The following is a 23,476-nucleotide window of genomic DNA, read 5'->3' as shown; positions in this document are numbered from 1 at the left end:
GTCAATGCAGCATGTTAAGGATGATCAGTAAAGCAAACAACAAAAATACCCTGGTCTGCAGATACATTATGCAATGACTGATCAGAGTCTATGTTATTTGCAGTTGGACATTCCTGATAGGCAAGCGTATAACAACAGTCAGAAATTACGTCATTCCTAAATAAGGTTTTAGAATACCTCAAAAATGATTTTAATCAGATTAATTCTAATAAAATCTGAGACTAAAACAAGTAAAGGGGTGTAAAAAGAACTTAAATACTGTTACGGATATCTGAGTTAATATATATATATATATATATATATTTTAATTTAATTGTTTGTTTGTCAGTTTTAAGTTTTTATTTTTCTGATATGCTACTGTAATATAAATTTATTCACTAGAGATGATACTTTTTGAGAAAATTGTTTGACTTTGACTGTTAGTTTATAAACAACAGATGTTGATTTAAATTCTGACCTAATTCAAATTAGTAAACAAAGTTTTATTTTATTTTAAAATGATTGGTTGTGGTCAAGGTCACAATGGGACTAGATGGATTAAGTAAGTAAACACATTTTAAAATTTTTTATTCTGGGAATAAAATCATTGGTCTAATCAAGGCCATATTCTGTGACATAAACATAATCATGTGACCCCCTCTGATTTTGCAACTTGAGGAAATTTTGAAACTGCATCTTATAAAATATAAACTTTGTTTTACGAGAGATTTGTCAGTTTGGGGCTTTTCATACTGATGTCAAGTCAGTTTGTTATAAGCAGATTTGAGCTATAATAGTTCTTCAGATCAGTTGGATTTAAAAAGGATTTATTCTTTATTCTCTGGAAATATTTTGAGGAGTGCTCACACAGAAATTCTTGAAAGACATTGCTTACAAATTTAATTTGGATTCCCAACACTGGAGTGCCATTGTTTGCATTTCTAAAAGGAAATGTAGATAAGCACCGTACTGACCACAGCATATGTCATCATCATCCATCTTGGATTTTACATCAGGATTTGAACTTAAAATTATTAGAACATTTATTAATAGGACTTTTGCAATTTAATTTGTGGATTATTCTTAGATTAGTTTTGGATTTGATTCTTGAAACCATAAGTTCTCCTTTTTTCATTTTTACAGAATTTTCCAGGAAAATAAATTATTTGTTAAATTTTATAAAGCTTGTTGTTTTCTCTCTTTCTGTGTTACTGTTTATTCGAGCCTAAACACGTAACAATACCCAACAACAAAATTTTCATAACAAATTTGAATAAAGACTTACAAGTCTGTCCTCAATTTTGATTCTGATATGATCACCAGCACGCATTCTCAACTTAGACTCCTGCACGTTCTTTAGGTCTCCTGACTTAAGGTACACTGGCTTTCCGGGATAAACTTGCAGAATTGATCCACTACTTTCGCTGGATTAAAATAATAATAATAATAATAATAATAATAATAATAATAATAATAATAATGTTGATGATGATGATGATGATGATGATGATGATGATGATGATAATGATGATGATGATGACAGTACAAAAAAATGAAGAGGAGATGATAGCTAATGATCCTTATCCCAATTAATTTAAGGGGAATTAACTAGGTAAGGCTCCCTAAGGTTATGTAATACTGTACAACAGGAGACTTTTATGTGCTACTAATGTTACTAACCTTTTATTTGTCTAGTCTTTCTGTTAATAATAACATACAAATATTTACATCTACCATACACAATTCTGACTTGATTCATTAGTTCTTTACCATTGCTATACATAATTTCTACTTGATTCATTAGCTCTTTGCCATTGCTATACATAATTTCTACTTGATTCATTAGCTTTTTTCCTATGCCATACATCATTTCTACTTGATTCATTAGCTCTTTGCCATTGCCATACATCATTTCTACTTGATTCATTAGCTCTTTACCATTGCTATACATAATTTCTACTTGATTCATTATCTCTTTTCCTATGCCATACATCATTTCTACCTGATTCATTAGCTCTTTACTATTGCTATACATAATTTCTACTTGATTCATTAACTTTTTGCCATTGCTACACATCCATTCTACTTTATTTATTAGCTCTTTACCATTGCTATGCATAATTTCTACTTTATTCATTAGCTCTTTTCCTATGCCATACATCATTTCTACTTGATTCATTAGCTCTTTGCCATTGCTATACATCATTTCTACTTGATTCATTAGCTCTTTACCATTGCTATAGTTTCTACTTGATTCATTAGCTCTTTACCATTGCCATACATCATTTCTACTTGATTCATTAGCTCTTTGCCATTGCCATACATCATTTCTACTTGATTCATTAGCTCTCTACCATTGCCATACATAATTTCTACTTGATTCATTAGCTCTTTGCCATTGCTATACATCATTTCTACTTGATTCATTAGCTATCTACCATTGCCAATCATCATTTCTACTTGATTCATTAGCTCTTTGCCATTGCTATACATCATTTCTATTTGATTCATTAGCACACTACCGTTGCCATACATCATTACTATTTGATTCATTAGCTCTTTGCCATTGCTATACATCATTACTATTTGATTCATTAGCTCTCTACCACTGCCATAAATCATTTCTATTTGATTCATTAGCTCTCTACTACTGCCATACATCATTTCTATTTGATTCATTAGCTCTTTACCACTGCCATACATAATTTCTATTTTATTCATTAACACTCTACCATTGGCAATCATCATTTCTATTTGATTCATTAGCTATCTACCATTGCCAATCATCATTTCTACTTGATTCATTAGCTCTTTACCACTGCCATACATAATTTCTATTTGATTCATTAGCACTCTACCATTGGCAATTATCATTTCTATTTGGTTCATTAGCACACTACCATTGCAATACATCATTTCTACTTCATTCATTAGCTCTTTGCTATTGCTATACATCATTTCTATTTGATTCATTAGCACACTACCGTTGCCATACATCATTATTATCTGATTCATTAACTCTTTGCCAATGCTATACATCATTACTATTTGATTCATTAGCACTCTACCATTGCCATACATCTTTCTATTTGATTCATTAGCTCCTTGCCATTGCTATACATCATTTCTATTTGATTCATTAGCTCTTTGCCATTGCTATACATCATTACTATTTGATTCATTAGCTCTTTGCCATTGCTATACATCATTACTATTTGATTCATTAGCACTCTACCATTGCCATACATAATTTCTACTTGATTCATTAGCTCTTTGCCATTGCTATAAATCATTTCTATTTGATTCATTAGCACTCTACCATTGCCATACATCATTACTATTTGATTCATTAGCTCTTTGCCATTGCTATACATCATTTCTATTTGATTCATTAGCTCTCTACCACTGCCATACATCATTTCTATTTGATTCATTAGCTCTCTACCACTATCAAACATAATTTCTATTTGATTCATTAGCTCTCTACCACTGCCATACATCATTTCTATTTGATGCATTAGCTCTCTACCATTGCAATACATCATTTCTATATGATTCATTAGCTCTCAACCACTGCCATATATCATTTCTATTTGATTCATTAGCTCTCTACCATTGCCATACATTATTTCTATTTGATGCATTAGCTCTCTACCATTGCCATACATCATTTCTATTTGATTCATTAGCTCTATACCATTGTCAAGGTGCCTCCTGAAGGATATTAAATAAAATAACTAGAATACAGCTGAATCCATAGTTGGGGCTTAAAATGCAAGCAGAAAACAAAATTGTATATCACTTCAAAAACACAATTTATTCCTGATGATGTACTGCAAGGAAACTGTGTGTGGATACTGCAACTATAGACAGTTTCATGACTAACATTATTCCAAAAATATGGTTTACACCCAAAACTATTTCAATTTTGTCTTGTTCAGTTGGTATGTATTGTCTCAATTCTGAATGCCTCTTGCATCCATTTACTGCCCTAACGAACTGCAATCTTAGTAAAATGCTAGAACTTTTACAAACACCCTATACATTTATCCATGTACCAGTAATCCTGGTATAATACATGGAGAGATACCCATGATGATATTTAAACCCACCCCCACTCCCAAACTTTTATTTTTGTCAGGTGTGAAAGGAGACTAGTGCTTGTCTGTGAGATAAGCTTCTTCTTTCTGCCTAGGAATTAATTTTTTGGCTACAGTCTCAAACATTGTGTCTTCTGAAAACAAAGGTTCTGCTGTGGAAAGATTAAGATTGGTTCGCAATTTAGGACTTGCTTGAAGATTATATACAGGAACTTGCAACAACTGTCATTATTTGCATCGTTACTTTCTGAGATAACCTGGGTAAAATCTTACACTGATTTGGGGTCAGAGATGTCCCAATTACTAGGTAAATCGTCAGTATTAAAGTCAGAAACCTTCGATTCAGAACTTTAATTTATGCTTTTTCACATTTTTTGGCTGTTCACATTGCTATCCCTCTCAGAAACACAGTCCATGGATTTACAGTCACATGGTGCTCATGTATTGGTGTCCAGTTTGTAATATACTATTAATAACATTTATGATTCCAATATGTTTAACATTTTATCGTGAATTAGGACATGGCTCTATCCTCTTTCAAGCTGACTGGCTGAACACAAGGATGGCCAAGCATTATTATCAAAATCTACTCATAAAAGTATGCCTATTTTTGCTCACCAAATTTCATCTTTAGTGGTATCCAAAACTGGTCAAATATTTTGTTTAGTGGAAAATGGACATATTGTTCATAGGTAAATGTGAGAGGCATCATAACTTGTCATTACATCAAAGGAATTAAACCATAAACAGTATCCAAATAAAAAGGTTAATCATTCATTTTTATTATATTTTTTCAGCCAATCAGTTTGAAAGAAGAGAGTGTTCTCTAAATTCTTGATGAAATTTTAAAAACGTTGCAATTTTGCATGCTATAAATAGTGAATTTTAAAAAGGCCGGAATTTTATATGCTATAAATAGTAATTTGCATATTGGAAACCAGTGCATGTGCTCTTTGTTTACACAAAATGGCAGACTATGACTCTTACAGTGCTTTTGTTGGAAATCATAAATGAAAGTTCTTAATCTGAGTTTTCTAGCACTCAGTTGAGGATTAGTCAAGCAATCTGAATAATTCCAATTCTAAATTAGGTCAAAGTTTACCAACATCAATACCAAAAGTGACAATACACAAATCAGATGCCATCACAAACATCCCAGGTGTAATGGCAGGTCCAAAATCGCTCACTGATTTTCCACAGCAAAAAGTAAAAGACACACTGTATGAGATCACAGTCAAGCACTAATAACATAAAACCTCTCTACGATGCAATGTACAATTTCCATGTGTGTCATGTCTGCTTTCTTGAAATACATCGCCAGGAATAAACCATTTGTGATTCAAACATATTATAAAATTCAGTGTTTTCTATTTGTGTCTAAAACCAGAAAATGTACAAATATCCATTATTTGTTTTGTTCTTTTGTTTTTTTAACCCATTCTGTAATATTTTAAATACTAAGTAGGAGGAAAACATTATTACAAGTTGAACAATAAGCTCCTGACATTTATTGTAACAAATAATATATATAAAACAAAGACTTCGGAAAAGAGAAAAATCATAATATAATCAGTATATTCAATTTACTTTATTTTAAATCCTTCTGACTGTACCTCGACTAATAGTATGCAATACTAAGAAAAGTGTCAAATGTCATATTTTCGGTGTACTAATATTACACCACTCCCTCGATAATTTCAACCCTGATAACTTGTGAACCTGCTTATAATGCAAGGTCAGGTGTTTTTAAAACTAGAAAAACCAAACAACTGATCCCTATGTGTTCAACATGAAAAAAATTGCAATCAAATTTGATAAGATAAATCTTGATATATTGCTCATTGTATCGAAAACCAGAGATACGACCTGGAAATTTGAATGAACATTATGAAATTTTAAACTTTTAATAAGAAGCAAGATATTTTTTAAAAATTTCTATTAAAACCACATTCTCAGTAACACCATAAATAATGATATTCAATGAAATTTTAATCAATTAAAATGTCACCTACACCTACTGGAGGCATTCTTTAACAAATACATTCCAATTTAATACGTTTTGTTGAGTGAAATTCATGTTTTAGTTCTATCCTTTAGATCAATTTAAGTGCAATCATCATAAATGAAATGTGTCTTCATGTATTCAGTCTAGTAATACATTATTCTACCGTAACAGCTATGTCCACAAGCAGGAATTCAATAAGTGCCGACTGTGTTTTGATATCTGACTAATGAAGTATTTGTTGTATTGTTTCAGTGAATTAAACACAAGTCTTCCTTGCATTATCACACTAAATATGCCTTTTGTATGAAACACAAGTGGTGGAATAAAATTAAACACAGGTCTTCTTTGCATTATCACACTAAATATGCCTTTGTATGAAACACAAGGGGTGGAATAAAATTAAACACAAGTCTTCCTTGCATTATCACACTAAATATGCCTTTTGTATGAAACACAAGGGGTGGAATAAAATTAAACACAGGTCTTCCTTGCATTATCACACTAAATATGCCTTTTGTATGAAACACAAGGGGTGGAATAAAATTAAACACAGGTCTTCCTTGTATTATCACACTAATTATGCCTTTTGTATGAAACACAAGGGGTGGAATAAAATTAAACACAGGTTTTCCTTGCATTATCACACTAATTATGCCTTTTGTATGAAACACAAGTGGTGGAATAAAATTAAACACAGGTCTTCCTTGCATTATCACACTAATTATGCCTTTTGTATGAAACACAAGGGGTGGAATAAAATTAAACACAGGTCTTCTTTGCATTATCACACTAAATATGCCTTTTGTATGAAACACAAGGGGTGGAATAAAATTAAACACAGGTCTTCTTTGCATTATCACACTAATTATGCCTTTTGTATGAAACACAAGGGGTGGAATAAAATTAAACACAGGTCTTCTTTGCATTATCACACTAAATATGCCTTTTGTATGAAACACAAGGGGTGGAATAAAATTAAACACAGGTCTTCCTTGTATTATCACACTAATTATGCCTTTTGTATGAAACACAAGGGGTGGAATAAAATTAAACACAGGTCTTCCTTGTATTATCACACTAATTATGCCTTTTGTATGAAACACAAGGGGTGGAATAAAATTAAACACAGGTCTTCCTTGTATTATCACACTAATTATGCCTTTTGTATGAAACACAAGGGGTGGAATAAAATTAAACACAGGTCTTCCTTGCATTATCACACTAAATATGCCTTTTGTATGAAACACAAGGGGTGGAATAAAATTAAACACAAGTCTTCCTTGTATTATCACACTAATTATGCCTTTTGTATGAAACACAAGGGGTGGAATAAAATTAAACACAAGTCTTCCTTGTATTATCACACTAATTATGCCTTTTGTATGAAACACAAGGGGTGGAATAAAATTAAACACAGGTCTTCCTTGTATTATCACACTAATTATGCCTTTTGTATGAAACACAAGGGGTGGAATAAAATTAAACACAAGTCTTCCTTGTATTATCACACTGATTATGCCTTTTGTATGAAACACAAGGGGTGGAATAAAATTAAACACAAGTCTTCCTTGTATTATCACACTGATTATGCCTTTTGTATGAAACACAAGTGGTGGAATAAAATTAAACACAAGTCTTCCTTGTATTATCACACTAATTATGCCTTTTGTATGAAACACAAGGGGTGGAATAAAATTAAACACAAGTCTTCCTTGCATTATCACACTAAATATGCCTTTTGTATGAAACACAAGGGGTGGAATAAAATTAAACACAAGTCTTCCTTGTATTATCACACTAAATATGCCTTTTGTATGAAACACAAGTGGTGGAATAAAATTCAACTTAATAGGCACGTAAATACTACCTGTGTAAGTGCATGGATCAGATCAATCAAACACTCTTATAAGTATTGTATATATACAAGGTTAGTAGCATATTTCTTTCAAACTTTTGAAGGTTTTTCAAGGTTCAAAATCATGTTTTTCAAGGTGTGATATTACATTAATTTTAAGGATAGATAAATGAAACACAAGTTAATACTTACTATGACTCCATACAAACAACATTTCTTGCAAATTTATTTTTAATAAAAACAATACAAAAAAAACATCAAGTCAATAGTATGATTATTGATAATTTTCCCATTAATACTAAACATCCTACATCTGGATATTAGAATAATGTAGTCACTGAACAGAGTTCATTTTACTCTGTCTACACTATTTTTGTAGATGAGCAAGATACTAACAAGGCTGCTCACATGGCAGGGTTTTTAAGTACTGTGATTGGGTAATTACTCTCGGAGAAATATAATTTACTTAAAAATTTGCTTTCTACTTTGAATACATTCCCCAATCACTTTATGTTAGGAGAATAAATAATAAGAGAAGGGGATGCTGAGCATCTGACCTCTACCTTGAGTATCCTTCTGTGGAAGAATAGTTGAATTCCTGCATGTGAGCGAAAACCCGTTCTCCTAATTACATTAGCAACACAGCCTGGGGTCATTTGACCAGTAACCCTAATTTACCTGTGAGATGGTCATTGAAATCTTCTTATCTAGGAAATTTCACTGGCAAATCCAGCGAAAATAACAGGTTGTTTTGATTAATCTAGCTGGGTCTGGTGGCCCTGTGTTCTGCTGCCATTGGACCTACTAGATTTAAGGTTTGCCTCTGCAATACTAAGTCTCTGCGATGGAGGCTCGAGAAGGTTGATTCTACATGCCAGCCAACAACTTCTATTATGTTTCAGATTGAAACATTGCATTTGAATGAGAGGCTTGCAGAGATTGCTCAAAGCTTCTGAGGGGTAATCTTCATGAGTGGACTGATCTGATGAGATGTCAGAGTACACCAAGAGAACAACCCACTTTAGCCATGAAGAAAAGGCTTGAAGGGTGATATCTTGTGTTCCAACTAACACTGGAAGGAAGAGGCATCTCTGTGCAATTCAAGTGGCATATGACCAAGTTCAGCCACTTCAGAAAGGGCTTGACGCATGATATCCTGTGTTATGGTTCACACCAGAAGGAAGAAGCATTTGCATGTGCCATGACTTGTCTCTGTGTGCTGCACATTAGTGCTTGAGCACATGATCAGGATCTTGCATGGTTACTGTTCTGTACATGACAGGAAAAACATTGAGCGAGTGCCAACTCTTTGATTACCAACAGACGGTAACCTACAAAGCCCAACTGTGTCAAGAGAACCACCAAACCCTCCAATCTGAACTGAAAAGAGTTCAGGTTGACATGAAGGGTATGCACTCTCTTATCTTGCATGCAGAAGTTGAAGCTATCAGGAAACATAACCTGTATGATAGTGACGTTAGTGAAGTGTAGGCTAGAGGTTCAAATGGATTCGAGTCGAGCCATGTTAAATCCAGGATTGGTTCCATTTATAGACAAAACATGGGATATTGCTTTATTGAGACCAATATTGTCTAAAAGAGCTGATAGGTCTATATCCTCAAAAAGTGTCTGCCATTATTCCAGAAGGTGTCAAATATCATGGGGCAGCAGACTTTGGTAGAGACTGGTGCCCAACTATTTCTCCTCAAAGAGCCATAGAAAAAGTTGACCAGTTGAAGGATTGAGGCATGCAGAGGGATGATGCTGTTGGTATTGTACCAGTCCATGAAAACATGCCACTTTCCCTCATAAGCCTTCAAAGTGGACGGTCTTCTTGCTCTCGAGATTCTCTCCATAATCAAAGGTTTGAACTATTTGTCTCGCAGGGCTGTCCTTGTAAGAACCAAGGGTATAGAAGAAGAGGATATTCTGGGTAGGGAAAAACCACCTGTGACAGTGGATGCTGGAGAAAATTTGGGTTGGCTGGAATTTTCCTGGGCATATCTATCTCTAGAACGAGATCAGTGATCGAGGACTGAAAAGGGCTATCAGAATCTTGCCATTCTGACCCATAACTTCTGGATTATGTTCGGCCTCAGCACTGTGGGAGGGGAGGCAAATACCCACAACCCCTCCCAAATGATTGACAGTGCATCCACAGCCCAATTAATTAGATCTACCAATTCTTTAAAGCAGCAGTAATGGTGGGGGCATTCTGAAATAGCCAACACTCAAAAAATGTAATTGACAGCGGCTTGAAAGCTAACTTCAGTCCACTATGTGGTTGGATCTGAGTGAGATGTGAAGGGTGGTGGATTTGAAGTATCTCTGTCACACTCACTATTCTTTGAAGCTCAAATGGGCATGAGGTCAGCCCGGATGCTGGGGATATCTAAGATGGTGCAGCAATCATCATAACCAGCCTGCCTGAACGGATAAGATTTCTCATTGAAATCTCTGGTATAATAATGATAAGATGCCGACAGTGTGGCTAGACGGATGGATCTACCACTAAAATCCCTGTATGATTTAATGGCTGCACCATTTAAACAATAAGAAACGGAGTATACATTGTATAAAGAAAACAAAAGCCATGGTAAACTACCATGCTCTGAAGTTGCATATAAATCATTTAAACTGACATCCTCTCAGAATGACACAAAAAGCACAAATTAAAGCAGAAACTAGTAATGTATTGAAATTACCAAGTTGCTAAAATGCTGTCATTACAGAGCAGTGATAGTGTCATATCTGAAATCTGTGGCCATGTTTTGAACTTATGCACAATGCTTTATTAATAATTACACCATAATTCTATAAAAATGGCATGAAAATGAATAAACTAAGCATAAATATCAAGCTGCACGTCAGAATTTCACTAAAAAGACCTCTGTAACAAATGCAGTAAGTGAATAAAGTCAAAGGTATGCTAACTAATATTGACCTTGTATAAGATCAATTAGTATGATGCAAAGGTAGTCTTAAAAGACTAAGTCCTGAAAGGTGACAAAGTCACTCAAAAATTTGCAGATTTTGTAAAATAACAAAATAATGCACACTGCCTAGCAGATCAATATATCCAAAATAAATGTTGGATGGGCCCATAGGAGACACAAAAATCGCTGGATTGTAGGAGGATGAACTGTATGATGTGTGGTCTGTACAACAGTGAAGCTAAAAATTGGCAACACCTGGTGATTCCAAGGGGAGATAATGGATGATTGCCCTTTGCCAATTGATACAGACAAGGAAAGATGAATGTTTGTCTTTTAGTACGGCTGATTCACAATGTATCAGGTTAATATTCCTAACATAATGTGGTTGGGAAACATATTCAAAGAAGAGGAATATACACTGCAAGACACTAGTTTTCTGCCCACTTTATTGCCAAACATAATCTCCCTTTTACAGTACCAGATCATTTTTCAGGTCTAGTCAAAATAATGATCCCGGACTTGGAAACTGCAAAAAAGTTCTCAAATAAACAGACAAAAAAAAAAGACACAAATTATTCATATACAGACCATTGCAGCTTTGGGTCCTCATTGGAATGAGAAAATTAAAGATATGTGCTGCAATGAAAAATTTGCTATTCTCATTAAAAATCCATCCTCTTTGAATTAAAAATTCCCCACCTAAAGTTTGCATATTTGTCTTATGCTGACTTCTCTGTTCTGTCATAAGTATGAAACAGTGTAGGAGAAGCTGTGTTACATTACATACACAGGTATCTATTCACATAGAATATCTGGATCATACAATAACCACTTTTTCTTCATAAAATATGAAGATGAAAGTTCAATATAAGAGAAAGTACTAATACTAGTACAGTAGTCTCTGCCAAATTAAAACTTACTCCTTCAAGCAGATGTATTTTCCTGCAGATGATAAATTGATGAATTCAATCTCATTGTACATAACAGGGTCCATAAAGAGTGCTGGCTGGTAAAAAGAGTCTCGGAGCAAAACAGTATTATTTGCAGTTTCCTGCACCGAAGACTTGTCACTTTTCTCACCCAGTGTTTCTCGAACTTCAGTTGTAACACTTGCAAATGGACGAAGCCTTGAGCGAATGTCCTGAAAGAAAGAAAAAGTAACATATTTCAATAATCAATGCATTTATTGACTCCAAGACTGCAATCTGACTGCATAAAGAATGATGGGTCCACTTGAGCATAGTTTTATATAAAAACAATAGTGGTTTATGGTTTGTTATTTTACTAATAATTTTTTAGTTCCCCATAAAAATCCTGATAATTAAATTGATGGTTAACAGATCGCAATAATTACAGTAATGGAAAGTGTAGCTCATTTATTTTGTAACTTGATTAGAAATTGCCTGGAATTGGATGTCTTGTGTTCTATGATTTCTTACCCCAGCCCCAGCAGTATATGTCTATACATGAAAATACATTGAAATGAAAGTAAACTCAAATTTTCTGTTTGCCAAATTCTTAACTCCTAATGAAATTAATTCAGAAAGACAAAAACATCTCAATATATATTTTAGGTTTGCTCTTCTGGTACAAACCAACCTGTCCCATTGTAACAGAACAGTGATGTACTATCTTTACTGTACAATTATCTCATCCCAACTGCAAACAACATAACCTGCTGGCAGATCTGTGTCTATGTCGTATGCTAGGACTAATCAGAAGAACAAACAACACAGACCTTGATATGCACGTGTATTATGTCATGATATAACTATGTCTATGTTGTTTGCAATTGGATAATATTTATGACTGTATCCTGCACCTTTATGGATATATGGTCACGGATCATGTGATTCTTTCCATCCATTCATCCATCTGTCCATCTGAGTTGGTGTGTGAATAAGGCCATCAATCAGTTACTGTTACCAAAACATTATCCAATATGTTGATTATGTAAGAGAGGATGTTTACAGATGATGAGTAGATGACAATGGTAGTTTTGGATCCTGTATGCAGCCCCCATGGGGAGGATGGAGTGGGGTGTCAAAGGTTACATCTTCATAGTCAATATGAACTCTACCTTATAACCATAATTTCATTGAGGGATTGCAATCAACAAGATCCTTAAGATGTTCTAAAAGGAAGCTAAATATAACAGTGAAAGTGTGATACTTGCTTATTTGTAAGTGTTTGTTGGTTCACATAACCATATTCTTTTATGAATACTTTAAGACCTATAATAACAATGAGTGTTAAACCAACAGTAAACCAACTGCTTATAAATGAGTTGAAATGCACATCTATTTATTGGGGTAATTAGGATTTCTTCTGACAAGTCTGTTTCACATGAAGCTTATGCAGTTATCTCAACATAACCATGAATAATCAAAACATTGCAAGTATTCTGACTTTTCATGGCCTCTGCATGGAATAAGCTCCAAAAATGTGTCTCAATGCTGATCAAGAGATAATCAAAACACTGCAAGTACATGTACTATGACTTGATACTGAATATACTCTAAACATGTGGCTCAGGCATCATCATGAGATAATCAAAATCAAAACATTGCAGGTACTAAGAGTTGGCTTGGAATATACTCCAAGCAATCGGCTCAGTGCACAACAAGAGATAATCAAAACATTGCAGGTACTAAGAGTTGGCATGGAATATGCTCCAAGCAATTGGCTCAGTGCACAACAAGAGATAATCAAAACATTGCAGGTCCTATGACTTGGCATGGAATATGCTGCAAGTATGTGGCACAGTGCACAACTGATAATCAAAACATTGCAGTTACTATGACTTGGCATGGAATATGCTCCAAGGAGGAATGTTGACTTCATATGAGGAAGCATTTTCACAGACTCAACTTTTTGCATGCAAATGGAAGAAGAAACCTACAACTACAGAAAAATTTCCAAATTTAATATTAAAATATGAACATCATCTTATCAATTAGTCCTTTCACAGTAACTTGTTGCCATTCATACTCTCCTTAAATGTACCACAAGCATTCCGAGCATCTCTTATTTGAATTGAATTTCTTCGATAAGAACATAAAAAGATAACTTTACGACTGCTTATGGATAGAACAGACCTGCAAAGAGTAAAAGCCTAAATATCAGATAGTACTTCAGAGCAATTTGTTTGATATGTGTACCAAGTCAGGTTGAAATACCTTGAACAATTTGAATGTTATACTCTAGAGACAATAATGTTTAAAGACAGATGGACTATGGACAGGCAGACAAACAAAGTAATAACTATATTCCCCATGTTACACCACAGAAGCATACAAATATGAGGAGGAAACATGTCAAATTAACTCACAAAGTCAGACTTCAAAATGGCTAAACACTCTGTGAGATGTTTACTCACTGCTTGCAATTTCAAATATAATAATGATTCATATGCCAATTTTGACTGTAATCCATCAAAACTCTCTTTAATTATTAAGCAAAAATAAGAATGATATGTAAGGCTGGGTCTTTGAAATTACAGACAGATGTATGGTTGGGTGAATCTTTACCAAACAAAAAATGAGAATGATCTGTAAGTCTGGGTCCATGAAAAAGCATACAGATGTAAGGCTAGGTCAAACTTAAATAAACAAAAAAACAAAGAATGAGATGTAGCTGGGTACGATTCTTGATGTGAAACTAGAAACTACAAAGAATCATTAATTGAAAGTCTTTTGTCACTTAAAGTGTAATGCAGGAACTAATCTGTCACGTTGTCTACTGCTAATCTATAAATGAAATTGGGATGGTTTATTTGTGGAGAGATGCACCAAGATGGCATACTAGATAACTTTAATCAGCAAAAGAAAGATTACCCATAGTTCAACAGCACAAAATTTGCAAATCCCACAATCCCTGCATCCAGTTACATCAGTTCCACATCCACATTCCCGGAAGTGATGTGAGACGATGCCGTTCCATTCACACTTAAACCCTTTGTCACAGCACTGATTACAGAGGGTGCAAACCGTTTGCTTTCTGGGGCTGGGAAGGAATATCCACTTGTGTTTACATCCAACAGATGTATTCACTGCAATAAGAAAAAATAACATGTAAATATACTCACATAATTCAGCAATATATAGCTTTAAAGTGGATTTATTTCTTTCATATAATGTTTATAGTTGGGAACCAAATACCTTGAAAATGAAGAAGTAAGTTTGAAGAAAACTACAAATCCATATATGGCAACCAAAATTCTTGATCGATAATGGCACTGAATATACAAAAAAAAACATAACCTGACAAATGCAAGAATAATATTATCTTGCTAACTAGGTAAATGTAATTTTTGCACATGTAATAATAATTATAATAATAATAATAATAATATTTTTATTATTAAAATCATTTTGTTATTATTGCTATTACTATTATTATTATTAAATATGACAACTTTATTTATTAAGGTTAATAAAGAACGATTAATATTTCCTGAGACCCTCATTGAAATTAAGTTATTTTTTTATTAAATTTTAAGATGCATATGAAAATTATCAGAAGGTTAAATACATAGTAAGTATATTATCAATTAATTAAGGATGATAAAATATCAACTATTTAGCTTACACCATCAAAGGTTATTGCTAGTCTTTCTTACACAAAATGCACAAGCAGGTAAACACTTCACTAATTGATGAAAACAGACACGTATCATGAAAATGAGAAAACTGTATGGCCATAAGTTAAATAAGTTAAGCCAAGTTATCGATGGCTATAGGTAGCGATCTACATCGATTCTTCTATTTAACTGTTCAGGTTATGAGACTAGGCTCTTACAAGACGTAAGAGGGAAAAATGTGAAGACAACAAACTTTGTAAAATTTAACAAGTAATTTATTTCTCTAGAATATCAAGTAAAAAATGAGAAAATAATCCAAGAATTAATAAACAGAAGTTCTAGTAATAAAAAGTCCTGAGTGAAACAGAGTTAGAATCATGATGAAATCCAAAATGGAAGACGACGACGTCTGTTGTAACCTGCTAAGTGCAGATGAGTCAATAGTTTCTTGTTGAATCACAGAAAATATTATTCCAGTTTTGAATTCTGTATAAATTTTAATAAATGTTCTTGTCCAAGAACTAATTTAGAGTATTAGTATTTCCAGGAAAGAAAATCACTTGAATTCAAAATAATAAAATTTCATCTCAAACTGGTTACAACATATGTTCAGAGCCTGACTGACTAATCTCTATAAAGACAACAGTTCTAAGACTAACTACAATGCAAAACAGATTCCCAGATGAATGTCAAGAGTTCATCTTTCCAGAAGCGATGGAGATTTGTTACATGATAATTATCACACTGTCCAGGTATGGCCTTGACTTAATAATTCTTACTCTGAGAAAGAATTTAAAAATATTTAAAAAATAATTGTTTACCAAATTATCACTCGTTCCGATTCAAGGTCAGAAACTAGATACAGTGTTTATATTATCAGTTGTTTATCGAAAACCATCAGGTCAAACAGAACTCAACTGAATTTCTGGACAATGTCAAATATAGTAAATAAAGTTACATTACAATAGCATGTAATGGAATTTTAAAAAATCAAACAAACAAACGATTAAATAAATTTACATAACAGTTCAGGATTGAAATTATCTCTGATATTCTTTAGTTCACAGCCCCATGTCACTAAGGTCATTTAGTTGGATGCAGAAGCCATAGCATGATGGCCACCAATTTCAGAACCATGTACACATCAAAAGCCTTTTTATTGAAATCCATGTCAAAAGGACCATCTGCTTAGGTGAGTAGCAATAACTTAATACTCAAGATAGCTGCACCATTTTCATTTAGAACCATTCAGACATCTTAAGCCATTTAGAGGAAATTCTAGTATGTCAGTACAATTGTCAAATTAGGATGAGTAGTTATAAATGTTTTTCAAGATGGCCTCCCTGGCAGCCATACTGGAATGTTTGAGAGTGTCTCTGATGAGTATCATTTTATTTACAGCCAACATTGTAATAAGTCTTTCAGTCAAAACCCCATGTCAATTCAACCAGCCATTCTGAAGATATTGGCGCAATGAAATTGACAAAACTGTGGTGACTAGATGTAAGCAGTATCACTGTTATACCGGTTTACCACTGTATTTTTTTCTGATGGTACATACCATGCTACTTTTTTATTGTACCAGTAAGTCAGTAGTTTCTTTGAGTAAGGAATATATGAAATTCCTGAGGAATATTCTTAGAACTTGAATGATATTTAAAGTGTTTTAATTATTCATGACAAAATAGTTCCAAAATAAATTAATATTATGAATATAATAATACTTAAGATCCTTCAATAACATGTTTGACACGTGTCATGAATGTTAACATGTGGTCAAATGGAGTGTTGTGAAACATTATATTATTTAGTTTAAATCCTACTTTTGGAAACGTTTCGGATTAATACATATTTTCATTTTTTGCTAGCATATGTGTATGTGATAAATATAAGTATTCCTCTGAAGGACTGCAAATCATCCTACAACTTTTATAAGTGTGCTTGTTTTCTGTCTTAACTTCATGTAATTTCTTAAGCCTACTAAATATTTTCTTATTTGTCGAATAAGTTTGTTTTATGTCTACTCGCCTTCTCTGATAACTATCTTCTCTGGGTGTTGGCAACCCACTCAGAGCTTCCCTGCTTATTATGGTGCTACTAGAAAATTGTACCAACAGTTCCTATTTTTACCAGTAGGTTCTCAAATGTCAGTACAGTGTCTTTCCCAGTATCAACTATAGTGCAAGCTTAATTGTCCCATTTTAATCCTAGCTTTTAGTTTGCGAAAGATACATACAATGATTAATATACATATAGGAAATTCATCTACTATAAGGTACTTGCCATTAATGTTATGGGGTGGGTGCTGTAATTTCACTCAAGCTTAAATAGTTTCTTTTCTTTTATCTCAAGATTATTAATGTCTTTTGCAAATATATATTTGGTAGCCATGTTGGAAGTGTTAGAGTGGCTCCATCTTTATTTAGTAGCAAGTTGACATCATAAGTCTTTAAGTGAAAACCAATTCTTTTTCTAGTAACATATGTTTCTTTAATAATACTTACCTAATGATAACACCTTAGGAGAACAACTATTATCTCCAAATCCAGGCCTCCCAGGCAAAAAACTTGTAAGCTAAAAAGCTAAAAATTATGTCCACCTAGGTGACATTTACAGTGATCTCCCTTTGATATAAGGATTGGCACCAAACCCATGAATACTTCAGTTACTGCTGGAGTAGAAAGCATGCTCTCTATATGGATATAACTGCAGGGAGGTTGCAAGGATGTATGTGTATTAAAATCAGGTAAGTATTAAAAATATCTTTCTTTTTCATATACATGACCTGATTATAATACCTTGGGAGGATAGGTATGAGGTGGTGAAAGTTACATCCCCTTACCCTGGAGAGGCCATCTTTGGTCCCCTAAGGTATGTGAGACAGCTTCTATACAACCTGGCTGGAGAATAGTCTCCATCTGTTGCGGAGTGACTTTAAAAGGGAAATTTGAAGTTGAAGAATGACACAGGAAGATAACCTGTTGTGCCAAGGCTATAAGTCCTACTAGATCAAGCTGAGATTTTTGGAGTGAAAGATCTCTGAAATAAAAGCTGGAGAAAGTGGACCCTGACCTTCATCTCATGGCATGGATAGTGTTAGGTAACAGTTTCACACAAATGCATTATGCTTGTAGTGACTTCAAGATCGGAAATGCGTAGCAAATTCATTGATCTGGGGTTATTCAGCAAGTCAGATGTCGTCGAATGGTACTTTTAATTGTGAATGGTGCTAACTGACTCTCAACAAGCATCAAAGTAGAAGGTTGTCTATTTGAAGTGTTGATTCATTGAGTATTACACTGTGTTCATGCTCACGCCTTTGTGTGAAATTCTCCATCTCCCTTGTACACATTCAAAGTGAAGGACTGTCTTGCTTGAGTAATTCTCCCCACCAGTTGATGTGAGAACTATTTCTTCTTGAGGGCTTGTTTAGTATGATCCATACATGCAGGTTCAACAACTCTAGATTGAGATGGAACACCTGCCATCATTGTCATTTGAGCAAATGAGGAAATATCTTAATTTGCTGCGGATTGCTAGATTGATGAGGTTGTTGATCCAAGATTTAAATAAAGTAACTACTAAGTGGACACTAAGACTAAATAGTATAGACATTTAGTAGTATGTATGTGACTACAGAAGAACTATACAGTAAAATAACTGAGCTTCTATAGCCCACACAATACCTACCCATGAAATTACACTGAAACATCACTAATGATCTAATATGAAGTGGATGCTATCATATCAATTTGTAAGACAATGTTACATGTTTTTCCATATCACACACCAAACTTGCACATGTTTTAATTCAGCTACAACAAGGGGACAAACAAGTTACCATTGCAAATACAAACCATGAACACCTAAGTGAGATTACAGCAAAGTGCTGATACTAGAAAGACCAGAATTTTGTTGTCAAAGAAAGAAAGAAATTATATCTGGAGTATTCTTCCCTTCAAAGAGAACACTCCAAATGCTTATATGTAGATTGCAAGGCTTCTCTGTCTGTAGAGAGCATGGAACTTGGCATGTGTGGAATAGGTAACTTAACTATTCATGAGATTTTGGTGCCAATCCTTAAACTGAAGGGAGATTACTCTAAGTGCCACCTAGGTGGGCAGATAACTGTTAGCTAAATAGTTTTAGCCTGGGAGGGATGAATTTTTGAGGAAGCAGTAGTTCTCCTAAGGTATTATGATTATGCAATGTATTTGAAGAAGAAGTCCCATTTTCTTTTGTGATGGAGTTTTCATTTAAAAGGACAATCAATCATTTATGCCATTCATGACCTTAATGGTAATAGTTGCATAACAGGTAGCAGGCAAACAAAACTAAATTGTCATGTACCATCAAATCCCAATCTTAGTTACAGGTATTTTTAAAATTACTTTTTATTATCTCTGTGATGAAAAAACATTACCAAAGAAACTTAATTTGTCAGTTTGCAACAGACCACTTAATAATAGCAAAATATTATTTTCAAACATTTTTTATGAAACAATATTTAAGCTATTTAATAATCTCAGAAAAAGCCTAATTTGCATTACATTCAACTATGCTGGCTAATAAATTACTAACAAACATCCTTTATGTGCATGAATCATCATGAAAGACTGAAATTTACCAGAAAAAAAAGGACGGGGTTCAAATAAACTTCCTGATACCATCCACCATCGTAAACTCATTTCATAAATTCTATATCCTTGAAAATGTACTCTTTTCACTTTTGAATACTGCACACTATTCACTGTTTTTAAAGACTGATGTTTACAACTGTTCATTCACTAGTAATGGTTCGGTAGCATATACAATAAAACCTGATTTAATGAACCTCTGCTAATCAACTGCAACTATCATGCATGGATTGATTTTATTACTGTCATGAGTGACCACCTGCTGAATGTGACCATGTGACCAGCTGCCATACTTATTAGGCATAATAGGCATTTCAATACTTCTGTGAATCACTGCATAGCAACTGCAGATATAAGCACCAATGATCTTTATTGAATCCATTGTCGAAAACAGCCTGCACTGAGAATGCAGGTTGTTTTGAATCATGATGCATAAAAGGTTGTCCCTGTTTAATTGATTTGATTTATAGGGTAAAGTTGTAAACAATGAACCAGACTGGTGAACTTATCACAAAGTGACACAGTTGTGCTATAGTGACAAAAAACTATTACAATTAACCATTCCATCTTTAAAGACCAAACAATCATGGAACCACACAGGCAATTCAAAGGTTCATGGTGGTCATCTGTTGTGAAAATCCAGACAATGCTCACTCTGCTCTCACTCGATAATGTTGGGTACTGCCCAAACATGTTTGTTTGTGGAATTACAATATATAATGTTCCTGGCGAATGAAGTCATTCTCATTATCTTTTTTAAAGGGTTATTGGCTTTTTCTGGATTGTATTACTTCTGCAGTTAAAGCAAACTCATACATGAGGATGTGCCACAGTGACTGTAAACTCATACATGAGGATGTGCCATGGTGACTGTAAACTCATACATGAGGATGTGCCACAGTGACTGTAAACTCATACATGAGGATGTGCCACAGTGACTGTAAACTCATACATGAGGATGTGCCACAGTGACTGTAAACTCATACATGAGGATGTGCCACAATAAGAGATCTTGGAATTACAATATATAATGTTCCTGGTGAATGAAGAGTTATTTGCTTTTTCTGGATTTTATTATTTCTGCAGTTACAGCAAACTCATACATGAGGATGTGCTATAATAAGAACTCTTTTCACTTGTTCATCTCCAATTTCATTTGTTCATTCTCTTTCTCCAATTGCAATTACAAAAGCATTTGTTTTTCTTCTTTATCTTTTTTACCACTCTGGTGGCCTAGTGGTTAGAGCAACCACCCTGAATGCAGGAGGTTCGGGGTTCGAACCCTGGCCAAGTCATAACAAAGACTTCTAAAAATGGTACTAACAGCTGCCTCTCTAGGCGCTCAGCATGAACAGGTCAGTGTTAGGACTGGTTGGCCTGGTGTCAGGATAATGTGACTGGGTGGGATATGATGCTACATGTCTGCAGCATGATGCCCCAGTGCTCGGAGTCACTTTAAACTGCCACACTGCAGACATCATAGCAATATGACTGGAAAATTGTTTAAGCTACGTTAAAAATCTAAATCACACAGACACACCTGTTAATCTTAGTATATCTGTTTGTCATGAGTGACTTAATTTTCTGCATCTGTCTGTAAATAAATTTACTGAGTAAGTATTATCATAACCTATATTTTTAATTTATGGAGGGGATAAGGGAATGTTACCTAATAGTTAACTCTGTAATTCATATGCCATGATCCCAACAGACTACATTGGTCCCCCTCCTGAAATGCCCCCTTATCCCCCATTTTCTATAACCTGAATCTGATGGCAGCAATGAGTGTTCAAAAGTGCCCCTCTTGAATGGACATCCAATTACTGTATTACTGCCAGAGATGTGAAAAAACTGTCAAATTTATTTTTTATGCAGTTTTAGTGCTAAATATATTTTTAAAATAAATTCACGAAATATTTTTACAAGAACAACAAATAAAGAACAAAATATACATATGAAATTGCAGGTATTTTGCCTTCTTTAATTTCTATGGCAAAAAACTTACCTCTTTTACAGATCCATTATGAGCAACCACCTATCTTAAGTGACCAACTTTTGTTTACAGAAGAGGTGGTCTTTCAAAACAGGTTTTACTGTACTACATATGAATTATAGTCAGGTGAAATTTGGCTATCAAAGTGTTTTCAAAAAATGTGTAATAAGAGAACTACTGTTTGTCAATCGTTTCATACAATGAATAGTTGGTTAATGAACCACTTTTACAGCTACTTAAAAATAACAGTGGTCAATTAGGTGTTAAGCTTCACCTGTCAATCTCTGTCTGGGATTTACAAACATCTAACAGCCAATCAGATGATAGAAAGCAAGTTTTCTCAACAACAGCCTAATTCAGAATGAAGAAAAGTGGTAACTCACTCCCATTTTGCTGGGACTCAGAGTTTAACACATTAACCCCTGGAGCTTTTTGCCATTTTTGCCTGAAAATCGAGTAGGAAACACATTTTGAAAGCTATTTCTGAATAGACTCAAAAACACCAAATCCCTGGTCATCTTTCAATAACATACTGCCTAGTTGTGTTAGAAACATCATTTTTTGTTGGCTATTTGACTCACGCATGAGCAGATTGGTAAAAGTTGGATTCTTTTTTTTGGAACTAAATGGAGCCATTATTTTTGTATGAAGACCACTCTTTATTCCAAATGCCCATCTTATCCTACTTTTGCAAAGGCTCATCAGTCTGTTTGCAGTTCATACCAGTTTGCCTTAGAACTGAGACCAAAAAGTCTAAAATCTGGACACAAAATCAGATTCCAACAACAGACAAATTTTGGGTAAAACAAAGTTGGGTCCAAAAAATGAGGTTTTTCTATGTGTATTTTGTAGTGCAAATAGATATTCCAGATTATTTGGTATCATTGTAGAGCTATATCTGTCTACCTTTCTATAATACCACCCACTTTAGTGTCTCATGCATGACCATGACACTACCGAGCTTGGCAGTAGGCTACTACCTCCTGCCCCGTAAAGTTGTCACTAGGGGTTAATGTGTTACGAGTTTTAGTAAACAGTGTAGAACTTGAACTGCTGTTGCATTATGGGATGCCAGATATGGGTATATATACTGTTCACATTTGTATGAAACAGTATTTATGTAGCAATACATGACAAAGAATTTTACCGTCAGGTAGTGGAAGGGTTTATGGAAAAATCCTTGATATATAGCAAGAAGACAAAAAGATATTTTGCCTTACTTAGAATAATACAAAACTCATGTCATAGAAATAACATGTTGTGATCATCTAATAAAGAACTATGTTCATGGCCCATTGTATCATATATGTGGTTTTTATGTCTTTGTGAATTAAGAGTTGAACAGTTTTTAACATAAAACACAGTTTAATTTTGTACCTGTGTCTGCTT

General features: G+C 34.1%; 1 protein-coding gene across 1 annotated transcript in view; it reads right to left on the bottom strand.

Annotated features, from left to right (window-relative positions):
* LOC149797030 (uncharacterized) overlaps positions 1 to 23,476 on the bottom strand; it is a 316,734-nt gene that overhangs the window by 157,219 nt on the left and 136,039 nt on the right. Inside the window, exons 31-34 of the mRNA XM_089960698.1 lie at positions 18,300 to 18,389; positions 14,865 to 14,926; positions 11,796 to 12,016; positions 1,265 to 1,403 (exon numbers count right to left, since the gene is read on the bottom strand). Of these exons, the coding sequence (XP_089816824.1) occupies positions 1,265 to 1,403; positions 11,796 to 12,016; positions 14,865 to 14,926; positions 18,300 to 18,389 (512 nt within the window). The remainder of the gene's footprint in view (positions 1 to 1,264; positions 1,404 to 11,795; positions 12,017 to 14,864; positions 14,927 to 18,299; positions 18,390 to 23,476) is intronic.

This window comes from Sinohyriopsis cumingii, chromosome 6, assembly GCF_028554795.1.
Source record: "Sinohyriopsis cumingii isolate HCF-2022 chromosome 6, ASM2855479v2, whole genome shotgun sequence".
Lineage (NCBI taxonomy): Eukaryota > Metazoa > Mollusca > Bivalvia > Unionida > Unionidae > Sinohyriopsis > Sinohyriopsis cumingii.
Note: the sequence above shows the minus strand (reverse complement) of the source record. Positions and strands in the feature narration are given on the sequence as shown.